General features: G+C 43.4%; 1 protein-coding gene across 4 annotated transcripts in view; it reads left to right on the forward strand.

The window, feature by feature from the left end:
• Window positions 1-12739, forward strand: part of vav2 (vav 2 guanine nucleotide exchange factor) — a 201009-nt gene that overhangs the window by 134689 nt on the left and 53581 nt on the right. For all 4 annotated transcript variants that reach the window (XM_080046269.1, XM_080046271.1, XM_080046270.1 and 1 more), the window contains exon 3: window positions 9274-9332. In XM_080046269.1, coding sequence (XP_079902395.1) covers window positions 9274-9332 — 59 coding nt within the window. The remainder of the gene's footprint in view (window positions 1-9273; window positions 9333-12739) is intronic.

The following is a 12739-nucleotide window of genomic DNA, read 5'->3' on the forward strand; positions in this document are numbered from 1 at the left end:
GCTCTCGCTTCCGTTCACAGTTGCGTTCTGAGCACACTTTGATGGAATTGCACACTGTGATGTCTGTCTGAGTTTTTTCAAAGGGATCAACTCAGCTTGCCTTGCAAATTCATCTACAGGGAAAGGCGCTTTGGTCTACATCACTCGTTCACACTGTTTTGCTGTTTTGTCAGCTGCCACCGTTTCCCTAAAGAGACACTTTTTGTTGGAACACCTTTAAAGAGAGGCATGATCCGTGATGATGTGCTGAGTGCAAAGTTGTCCCGCTCACCATGGCGACCCCATCTAGGCAGGTCAGCCATCCAATGTTCACAGGGGATGAGATTTAAAGATGGAGTCAAATGTGAGAAGGGATTGGGGGATTTATTTACTCACCTCTCTGATGGAACCCTTTGGGATCCAAGCGGTTCAGTTTTCCTTAAAAAAAACTAAACACACACACACACACATACACACACACACACACACACACACACACACACACACACGCACACACGTTTGTCAAGTTATTAACATTCAATTAAACTTTTGACATTTGTAGATCTGACTTTTGGTCTTTAATCCCAACATTGACATTCACACACACACAGTAGACTCGCAGACATCACCTTCAGTATAAAAGGTACGGCTGCAAGTACAGCATGGTTCCTTGTAGCAGTTATTTTTTTCAAACATTTTCTTTGCTTGATAAAATGTAAGAAAAGAAAGAAAGTGCAAAGTGACCATGGTAATACAACAGTCCACTAAATTCCACTTACAATGAAACACTCAAAGAAAAGCCGCACATTCTCACACTTTGAAAAGCTGGACCCAAACTAGTGTTTGACCTTGTTGCTCCGTAAAAGTCCAAAAGCATAAAACATTTTTTTTAAATTGCTTATGAGTCAAAAACTCCTTTCAAGGCCAAAACCTTCTTTAAACCAACCACATGAGAGACTTTTTTGTGTTATTGTGCGTGCTAGGCAGTGGAGGGAACTTTTCATGCCACTTTTGCTGCTGAGTCACCAGATGCCAGCAAGTTACTCAAACCCACCCCCTCACCCCCCCCCCAAAAAAAAAAAAACTCCTATCTTCTTGCTCGGCCTTGAGCCCACACTGCGCTGTGCCACTCTCAACACATCTCCTCCTCATTCATTATGAAAGGAACTTGGCTGCTTTTGCAACGAATAAGCCCGAAAGCCATAATCATACTGCTGCTTTTGTCTGAAAGTGGCATCTTTATTCCGCTATTGTTGTGAGATCCGGGCTCATTTTTTTTTATTAGAAAATATTCTTGCTGCCTCATGGCTCAGACAGCTTAAAGGTAGATTTACTCGGTAGCGGTAATGCGAGCTATTCAGGCAGCATTTCTGTCAACCTTTCAACCAAAACCATTTAGCTTGACTCATGGTGAAAAGAGACGCTGCATGCACGCAAAGGGGGTAAATCCAAGGCTTGTCATGCTGTTCCATATTTTCACCGTGCATCAGACAGTATTAAAGAGTCAGATTTTTTTAGTCCCTTGACCTCTGAACTCTCCATACTCCATACTGGATGTCATTATAATATGTGGTGTCACATACTTAGCAGTTGGTGACATAAATAGACATATGGTAACTTATTTTAATGATGCCTTGCCAGACCTAAGCTGCTTCCTTCCGGCTTCACTTATTTGCTTCTTTTGAGGGCTTTTTGCCTTTAATCTGGTATTCAGCGGTGAAACACATTAGTAGAGAACATTCCACAGTGTGACCGTTCTCGTTTATACGTGGAGGATCACTAATGTCCCTGTACTAAAACTCTCTGAATTAAAAAGCTGAATTACCCAATGCCCGTCACTATGGATGAAAATACCATCCAACGATATCACAGATCACAGCTGGAAGTCAACACTTGAGCCTCATATGAATTATAGAAAATTATTATATAATTGTACTAATACATTTTTGAACATACAGTATAATTTTTTGTGGTCCTACTTTCTCTTAGTCTCCATCCCCATGTTTTTGTCATCATCCTCTTATCTAGACTGTAGACATCTGGATCAATATCTGCCCCATCTCTCTTTACCAAAATTGCATGTGCTACAGGCTAGTGATTCATTGATCAAAGTGTTTGTGTGTGTGTGTGTGTGTGTGTGTGTGTGTGTGTGTGTGTGTGTGTGTGTGTGTGTGTGTGTGTGTGTGTGTGTGCGTGCGTGCGTGCGTGCGTGCGTGCGTGCGTGCGTGCGTGCGTGCGTGCGTGCGTGCGTGCGTGCGTGCGTGCGTGCGTGCGTGCGTGCGTGCGTGCGTGCGTGCGTGCGTGTTTGAGATTGTGTGTGTGTATTAGAAAAGTGTTGGCTTGTTGGTGAATATGTTGTGTGTGTTTGTGTTAATACACACAAGTACAAATTGCTGTGACACACAGGCGTAGTCACAGTTGATTGAGCTGGGCCCATGTATGGTGATTTGGCATGAAATGGGACAGGTCATGGACATGGCTTGCAGTGCATGGACAGGAGCTGACCGGGTCGAGGCGATCTATGGAGCACAATTTGCACATATTAACCGCTGCTGCCCTTTTCCCTTCGTGCAGCACAGGTTCAGAACAAATCAATGTTTGGGGTCCTAAAGCTAAATAAGCTCTTAAATTGATCTTTAGGAACATATAATAACATCAATAGTTCACATTTATGGTGGTAGAAAATGCCTTGAAAACCGCCTAGAAGTCTTTAAAACCTTATGCAGCATGTTGGTTAGCGTTATGTTAAGATAACCTACATTTTAAAGGAGTGACGTAAGTTGTGACTGTACATTTTGTGTTTGGGCTCTGTGTACTGTGGGCTTACAGCCATTGTTTGGCCGCCACAGATGTTAAATGGGGTCTTTGGGTCAGCTGCACTCAAGCCACCCTGCAGGCTTTTCTTGCCTGGACATTGGCAGTGAAATCCCCCTGTAATCAAGCAGCTGGAAGGTTCTGCCCTTGAGGGGATTTAGTTCAACCATGCAAGTGCCAATCTGACTGCAATCAGGATTTAGTCGTGCCCCGCACCTTATGGCATTCAGTAACTCATGACATGATGCCCGGGGACTGGTTTTGTACCCAGCACTCGAGGTGTGTCCTAAACAAGGTATACAGGAACCCATTACAGATCTAGTGTGTGTACTCAAATACATCCAATGGGATTTTGTTTGTTGTAAGTTAACTTGTATTCAAGTGGGTATACATTATTGATATTGTGGTCATATTTCTCATTTAATTTAGTACGCTGTTACATTTTGTAAATGTATACGCAATTCTTAATTTACAAGTGTTTTAGACCATTTTAATATTCATATATTTAGCATCACTTTTTTTGTAAGATAGTTATGCATTTCTGTGATCGCTGCAAACCAGATTAGCCAAGTTTAGTAACTTAGTTATTGTATTCAAAACAGTTTCATAATTGTTGGTCCTTTCTGGTTGAATCATTTAAATAGGTTAGAAATTCCCTATGGGTGAAACCTTACACTTGAGTTTCAGTTGTGTTCACGTGCATGTGTCTCTACCAAGGGGGGAGCATCTTTGCCTTATTGCATTTGAAGGGTTTGGGACATTCATTTGTGTGAATTGTGTGTGGAAGACAAGAAAAAATAAAATGTGAGGCAGTGGGACAGTGGGATGCATGCACACACACACGCACGCACACACACACACACACACACACACACACACACACACACACACGCACGCACGCACGCACGCACAGACACACACACACAGGAAACCGTCCTTTCTTCTCTCTCTTCCTATTATTGATGTTGGGCATGCAGGGTTCCTACTCAGCCATCTGTTCTCAGCTCTTCCCACTCAGTGCCCCTCTTTGCTTCATGCCTACTGCTTTGGCAGGCAGGCAGGCAGGCAGGCAGGCAGGCAGGCAGGCAGGCAGGCATACGCAGAGCAATGCTGTCCTATCAAAGTGTGAATACCTCATAAATATCTCACACTCTCTGGTGAGTGAGCCGTCGGTTGAAGGAAGAGCCCGGAGAGACAAATGAGGGAAAAGAACACAACAGTAACGGGATGAATTTTTCATTCATTCAGCCCTGTTTGCTGGATGACTTCCAAACCACGCATTGATTTGTGGTTGCGAGATATAATCACGTCATGACAGATGCATCAGATATAAACCGAAGTGGCGGTGTGGGGTGTGTGTGTTTCTGTGATGGATGTCAATACTCCTCTTGTGCATGTTTTCAGATCGTAATGAAATCACAGCCGCGCCCTCCTACTGTTAATAGCATATGGCCGTAGGTTTTGATTTGATTTTTGACTTTGTAATTTATGACCGTGCATATTCAGCCAAGGCCCCGTTGCCCGGGGTAACGAGGGCCCCTGGGTAGGCTGCTCTGATTGGTTGCCTTTGTGGTCACATGTGGGCAGCAGCTTCGCTTGGCATCAGTTGGGACGGGCGCCATGTGTGGAGTCTGGAAAACAGTGGCGTGTGTTTGCAAACACTTGGCTGCGACTGCCAGTTAATCCATTGATGCAATACTCATATCTGCTCCAGCTCCCCCCTGCCCAGTCGTCCATGCACACACACGCGCGCCGCGCACGCACGCACACACACACACACACACACACACACACACACACACACACACACACACACACACACACACACACACACACACACACACACACACACACACACACACACACACACACACACACACACACACACACACACACACACACACACACACACACACACACACACACACACACACACACACACACACACACACACACACACACACACACACACACACACACACACTCTCTTGTTTTTGTGAGGACACTCATTGACATAATTCATTCCATAGCCCCTTACCCTCACCCTGACCATCAATTATAGATGCTTGCCCCCAACCCTCACACTAACCCTAACTAAAACCTAATTCTAACCTGATCCTTAAACCAAGTAGTAACCCTCAAATAGCCCTTTGAAGAAGTGATGAATGGCAAAAATGTCCTCATTTCCAAAATATTTCCTCACTCTGATGGTTAAAAGTGTATACTGCAGTCCTCACAAAGATGCCTATACAAGTACACACACCCACACACTCACACACAGAGACATGTATACAATGTGGTAAATGGGTTGTAAATGTTGCGTGTCAGTCTCGTGCTGAAAACTGCGAGCATAAGCAAGGCTGTCTGACTTTACACGCGTCTCCAATTACATGCCCATGACTGAAAGAAAGGGTCATACGCGGGTAAAGAGACGCCAGGAGCAGTGGGTTGGTTGATTAAGTTGGATATTGTTTTGCGGCCTAAGAAAAAAATCCAAGCCATTGCTCCATTGTGCATCTTGCCTTTTTTCCCCTTATTCTTCGAGGGGTGAAAGAGGGCTTTATTCTCTGGCTAGGGCCCAGACTTAAGGCCCCCTAGGGAATGCGGGATGAGAGTGAAATTAATAATGTGGAGACACTCAAAGGCTTTTGCACTGAAGCAAAGGATCAGAAGAAGAGGGTGAGGAGAGTGTATTGGAGGCAGAAAAGGGAAACAGACACACGAAGGCAGGGCGAGGAAAGTGCAATCACGGCAGAGAGGCCACCTTTGAGCACAGGCTGGAGTATATAACAGGAGGCAGATGAAAGAGGCCAGCTACGATAAATGTTTTCAAAGATCAGCAATCAAAGGGATACTCCAAATCTAAGTATCACTCAAAGCCACTACATGCGATAAAGGAGGTAACGTCTAGATACATTTAAAGGTGCAATCAGGGATTCTGGAGAACGTGTGTTGACAACTCACTTTTTGACAAACACAGTGAATATCTCCTCAGAATCCACCACCTTCTCATCTTGCCATAAACATCAGCTCTTCTCGAGAACGCTTGTTGACAAAATCCCTTTTTGTGAATGTCAATGAATGACCTCCTCATGATCCGCTACCTGTCTGTTCTGTGTGTGTGCACTGGAAAAAAAAAATCATATTTGTATACATACCCTTTATTTACATACCTGTTTACAGAGCCTAGGCTGTGTATTAAAACCAGATTAGTTTTCAGTGCACACCCAGGTACATACAGGACACATATTGTGAGAAGATATTCACTCATTTTGACAAAAAAGTAATTCTGAACCTCGTCCAAGTGAGGATTTGCTAGCATGACAGACAATAAAGTTTTCTGAATCATAATCTCAATATTAAATACTACCACCCTGTATTCACATCTGCTTCCTCTGCCGTCAAGCTGCAGCTCTACATGAATGGATTAATAATACATGTACATTTTGTCATTTTAGACGTCTGTCATATTGTGAGAACAAATTTTTAACTTCCGCGGCGGCTGCCCTGAAAACATCATGCAAATTAGCACATCTCACCAAAGCATGCATGAGGGGGAGTCACGAAAACCCCCAGCGCTCCCCTTGTTGAGACATAATGTCTCCCACATTATGGCGCGTGAGTCTAACATGAACTGAAAAGAGAAACACAAACTCCCTTAATGTTAAGGAAACTCCAGCTTGAATATGAACAAGACTTTACCAAATGATGTGTTTTGAAGTCACGCCATAGCCAGCTCATGCACACGCTCTAGTCTGGGCTCCTGCTGTGACCTCAGTGGCTCCGAGCCATCCTCTGAACCTCGGCGTTAACTTGGCACAGAGCAGCTGTGTTAAGCCAGATCAGTTCACAGCTGATCCAATACCCAGCAATACATAATAACCGACAATAAGGTGGAGTCACAGTTTGTCAAAATCAGTGAATATTGCCTCACGATTCGCTACATGTCCGTACTGTGTGTGGGCGCGGCGAATAAGAAAATGTGGTGTTAATACACAGCTGTAAACTGGAAAACAAATGTTATGTAAACCAAGGGGGCCCATTGTAGCTAGCTACGGTACATGCCCGTTCACAGACTCTATAGGCTGTGTATTGACACTGGATTCTTTTCAGCGACCAATCGGTACGGACAGGTAGCAGTTCGAGAGCAGATATTCGCTGATTTTGACAAAAAATTATTTTCACTGACTCCACATTTAAATACTTTATTCAAATAGTATCTATCCATCCATCCATCTATCCATCTATCCATCCATGCAACTATTTAATTCTCATTTAGCATATTCTTTTTCCTGATGCGTTCAAATGATACCCTCTGTCACCCATCCATTCAGACAATGTAGGCTAATAAGACCCCCCCTCCCACCCCCCATAGAAAATAGGGCCAATAATGATGCTGAGGCTGTGTGCCATATGGGATCCCTCCCCGCGGCCTGGCCAGGTGGGCACTATGCCACCCAGCAGCACAATGGCTTTATCCATGGTGATTTATTAAACACCCTCACCATTGGCTAAACACAGACAGTGAGCCAAATTAACACTTCTCTTCTCCTGTCCTCTCCTCTCCACTCATCTACACCCCCCCCCCCTCTTACTTTCTCTCTCTGTCTTTGTCCATCTCTCTTCCCCCTTTTTTTCGGTGTCCATGTGCAAAGTATATAGTGCAGTTGGATTATATGTTAAAGAGGGTTGTGTAATGGTAGACTGGTCCCATATTGGAAGCATTAAGCGTGAACACGACTGCCTATTACACGGCTCTTTAGCGACACAGAGGAATAACCCCTTATCATCCTGTCGAGCGATTGGCCCGTCGAGGTTTCCCCCTAGCCCACGCGTTGGATGGTTAGATGTAAATGAATGTGATGTATACGCACTCCATATAATAGTGGTCCATGTAATCCTCACCCATCCACTCTCTCTACAAACCAATTATGTTAAGCACGATAATAACTAGAATGAATAGTTTAAAGGGTGCTGGTCAAGAGAGGGCTCAAACCTAAGTACTCAGTTATTCCTAAAGTGGAACTCTTGTCTTTTTCAACGGGCCGCCAACATCTGCTCATCTCCAATGTTAAATGCCATTGTGTGTGTGGAGAGGAGAGGGAGTTTGATGAGGGGGCCGTGGATGACACACCTGCGCCGGCAAAGAGGGGTTGAGATAACAATTTTCTCCTCCATGTCGAGTAGAGACATCTGGCATTGACACGGCGTGGCAAGCCCACAATTCACCAAGGAGTGGGTTAATGAGGCGTAAGAGACAGGGGTTTGTGTTTTGGTGTGTGTGTGTGTGTCTGTGTGTGTGTGTGTGTGTGAGTGTGTGTCTGTGTGCGTGTTGGTTTTCTTTTGATGGTGATTTTACTCACTTTCTTGAACCAGCCTCTGTAGACCCTGCAAGCACGCCATAGTAGTCCTCAGCCATAAGCCCAGTTGCGTGTGCGTTAAATCAGCTTACATGCAGGCCTTAACATTATAACACATTATGTAACAAGAGAAAGGCAAAGTGTGGTGGCTAAGATAGAAGATAAAAATGAAAACAGGGAAAATATGAGGATGGATCAAAAGCGTGAATGCATATGTGTGCGTGTGTGTGTGCAACCAAATTGTCAGCCACCCATCCGTGACTGTGCACCACACGTGTTTGGATGTTGCCCATTAACATGGTGGCCTGCATTATGTTTACACACAGTCCTGTGTGGCGCGGCATTCATCTGAGAGGGGTTGGCAAGTAAACGCGTAAACTAATGTATGGTAATCACCTTTGAAGAATAGGGAATTTTGAGCTTCAAGGGAAAATGTTCCTTCAACTGGTACAAAATGTTTACGATGTAGTTTGATAATGGCTTGTGTTTAACATTATACGCTTGATGTCGAGTATTGCCTCTGACTGTTTATCTTTTAGTTATGTGTGTTGAAGGTTGTTGATTGTTATCTCTGAATATCTGTTTTATTTACTTTTGGAGATGATTTCCGTTTTGGAAATTTCTTGTTTTTTTTATTGTCTGATTGTCTGATGTCTCATACTACAGTACCAAAGTAAAATGGGGCGACTGTGGCTCAGTTGGTAGAGCGGGTCGGCCGATGATCAAAAGGTTGGAGGTTCGATTCCCGCCCTGCCACCTGTGTCATATTTGTTGTGTCCTTGGGCAAGACACTTCACCCACCTTGCCTCGTGTGAATGTCGATAGTTAGCCTGCTATCGGTGTATGAATGTGTGTGTGAATGGTAACGTGGGAAAGGAAAACAGGTCTCCCTTGCAAAAGAGTCTTCGGACTCAATGGGATATACCTGTATAAATAAAGGTTAAAAAAAAAATGGCAGTATCAATGAAAGAAAAAGGCATACAGAAACCAAATATAAACATCACAAATAAAATAAAAGAATGGCTAGTGATGAATGTAAAAAAAACATACTTTTTAAAAACGGTTTAAAATGTTTTATTTGATTGGTTTGCGTGACCGTTTCTCTCTTTGTTTATTCCAGGTCATCTCCGCCGTGTCCAGGATCTCTCACCACAGCATTGCACAAATCAAAGGCATCAGGTATGTGTGTGTTTTTTACATGTGTATCTCTCTTGTGTATTACTTGAACAGCCAAAGCACTCAAGAGTATCTGTGTCCAAGAAAACCATTTGGATAAATGCCTTACACGTTTACCTGTAGGCATATATTAAGATGGAAATGGCCATTAACGTCTGCTGCTCATTTAAAGGACAATTTACATCTTAAGGCAATTAGCTGCAGCCTTCAGCCTCTGTTATCTTGCAGGGCACAAAACAATTCACCACAACACATTTCCATTTGTCACTAAAAACAGCACTGCAGCACACTCAATGTGTAGGAATTTAGTAGTGCATGCTATACATTGAAAGCAGAGGAAAATCTTTCACACTGCTTTAACAGGCCTGGACTAGGCATCTGTTTTTTCCTTCAAGTGATCAATGTGCTTGCAGCTTGGTTACTCTCTAGGCGCCACATAAAGAGCCATTTTATCCAATGAGTTGATGGAGCGCACCCATTAGGAGCTGTGCCAGTAGATGAAGCGAGAAGAAAGAGAGAGACGTGTGTGTGTGTGTGTGTGTGTGTGTGTGTGTGTGTGTGTGTGTGTGTGTGTGTGTGTGTGTGTGTGTGTGTGTGTGTGTGTGTGTGTGTGTACGTTTAGAGCAGGTCCCTTGCCATTAATACAGATACAACACAACCTGCTGACTGCTGGCTAATTTACTCACAGTCCGCCCTGACCTTTTTTTCCCCGTGAGGTGTCAAAACCAAGGTTCGAGACCTCTGTCTAAATCCAATATGGACTCTCTAACCCCGAGTTACTTTGATTTCACTAATTCAAATATGATTTAAATGGGCAGCAATTTAAAGTTGTGATGCTCAAACTGTGAGTCAAAGGTGAGTGTTAATACACTGCAATGGTCTCACTTAGGCTACATGATGTGCAGCTATGTGCATAGGGGCGTATGACAAATGTGAATGAGGTCAAAAGGCCCGTGCATTATGAAGTGTGCTGCCATCAAACAGAGCGCTTATACAACATGCATGTTCACTGACCCCCATAAAAGGGGTCTCATCACCCACTTCTGTGTAATCCTGCCCCTGAGGCAAGGTCAGATGCATTCAAAGGTCCCGGGACCTATCAGCCCTCCTCTGTCTCGCTTCAAAGCCCCACTGTCGAATATGAACAGGCCTGACACCATGCTATAACTCTTTCAGACACATAGCATACTTGGAACTGGTGTACATGTAGACATTTGCCCGTGCCCTGTGGGTCTTTTTGTACATGCAGTCATGATGAGGTCATGTAGAGAATGTTTTTCAGAATAAGTTTGCACCTAAAACAATTTACTGCAGGTGAATAGGTTAGGGTTAAACACCTTAATGTACTATTTATTGATACTAGTATGGAGGAGGTCATGTTATGGAGGCAAAATTGCCATGAATCAGATTTTACTCTGGGTAACGAGGTACCTAGGAGCAAGCAAATGGTGCCAACACAGTCTCTGTGCAGAATGAAATGTGATACTCTTTCCATTTCCATCAATCTGGAGGGTTAGTTAAAACAGAACATTGGAGCAACAGAGGGCACAATGTACTAAACGTAATAGCCTTAATGTGTAAACACTGGTGGGACGTCCCTTGTATGTGTTAATTTAGAAAGTGATGTGGTGGAAGTTTTCCAATGAGTGCATCACTGTGTTCCGTCCCTGGCTTACATTGCCACAGGCGGGTCCATTGATGTCCTGTTGAAGCCCATTGATCTTGTCTTTGACGACTGTTCACTGTAATCCGACATCGACAGTTCATGCCTCTGTCACTGTGTCAGCAGTCCAGCCCCCCCTGCTCCCCAATGAAGGCTTTATCTTCTCCTCTGCACATCCAGGGAAGTAGTGGACACACACTAACATATCCATACAGGCAGCTCACTATGCTCACCTTCGTCCCGTCCTTTCTGTTTGGTTCTCCATGTGGAATATGTCTGTAACCGCCATGAAGGTTGAGTCAGCGATTCTTGAGAAAGCTTGTCATTAAAATCACTTTTTGTCAAAATCAGTGAATATCTCCTCATGATCCACTGCATATCTATACTGTGTGTGCAGTGAAACAAATCCACTGTTAAATCACAGCCTAGGCTCTGTAAACTGGTATTTTAAACAAAATGTATGTAAACAAAGGGGTTCGCCATTGCTAGCAACATACCAGTTTAAAGAGCCAAGGCTGTGTATTAACACTGGATCTGTGCAGTGCACACACAGGTCGGATAGCGAATCATGAGGCGATATTCACTTTTTTTTTTTTTAAACATGATAATGACAACAAGTAATAATTCTCAAGAATCACTGACTCCACCTTTTAAATCATTCTCTTTTGTCCAAGAGCATCATTTAATCTGTGTGCGGGGGGTGTTTTTTATTTCAATATTATTTTTGTTTAATCGCACTTTTAAATTTAAGGTTTCAGTTCCACTGGCTTAAACAAATCCCCTCTAAACAATGCTCTCTCTCTCTCTCTCTACTGTCCATCTAACATACTGCAGACGGATCAAAGTTGAATTTTTTTTTTTTTTAATGAGATTGTCGGTTTCAATTGCTTTCTGTGTTTCGTGGATTATCATTATTTTATTTATGTATTGCCCTCTGTTTCAACTCTAAGGTGACTGACAGGAAGCTTAGCGGATACCATACATATTTAAATTAAAAAAAATCTCAGGAAAGGATGCAGCCAGCGTCTCTCAAAGACTAGAACTGATCGAGTCTTTTTTACACCCTGAACACCAATTGCGTGCTTTTTATTTTTTGCATTTGGTCGAAGAAACTTTCCCTTTATTCTGTCCTCCCTTCTCTCTCTGTCTGTCTGTCTCAAACTCTGAAATCCTCTTTTGCACTGAGGTCTCTCTCTCTCTCGCTCTCTCTCTCTGCAGCCTTGACCTTGTGTTTTCTCACAGCTTATCTTCTATACAAACATGTCATCATCTCTCCTATCCTGTAGCCCCTCCCCCCGGCTTTTTTCTTTACTGTCCTCGGCTAACCCCACTCTGACCTTCTGACCCACTTACACCTCACTGTCCTACTGCATCACTGAGCTCTGCTGCGTGTTGGACTGTGTGTAGCATTGACTCCAGGGATCAGGTGGAAGTCAGTGCAGCATCAAGACACACAGAGAGCAGATGTGTAGACAGCTTGTAGAGGAGTTTAGATAATGGTGGTACTATTACTGTAACATCCTTGAATCGGACACTGTAATATGTGTCCAATATATAGTACATACCCCAGTACAGTCCCATGATGGGTTAGTATTTAAGAAAAACAAATAAGAAAATGTTTAAAATGAAAAGGGAAAAAAATAAAGAAACTGCACCTAGAGCTAAGATGAATTAGCCAGATGAAAGACAACTGAATGTAAGGCTTTAGGCATTATTGAAAGTATCCATTTAGCAGCAGACATGTAGT

This window comes from Ammodytes marinus, assembly GCF_949987685.1.
Source record: "Ammodytes marinus genome assembly, chromosome: 18".
Classification (NCBI taxonomy): Eukaryota; Metazoa; Chordata; class Actinopteri; order Uranoscopiformes; family Ammodytidae; genus Ammodytes; species Ammodytes marinus.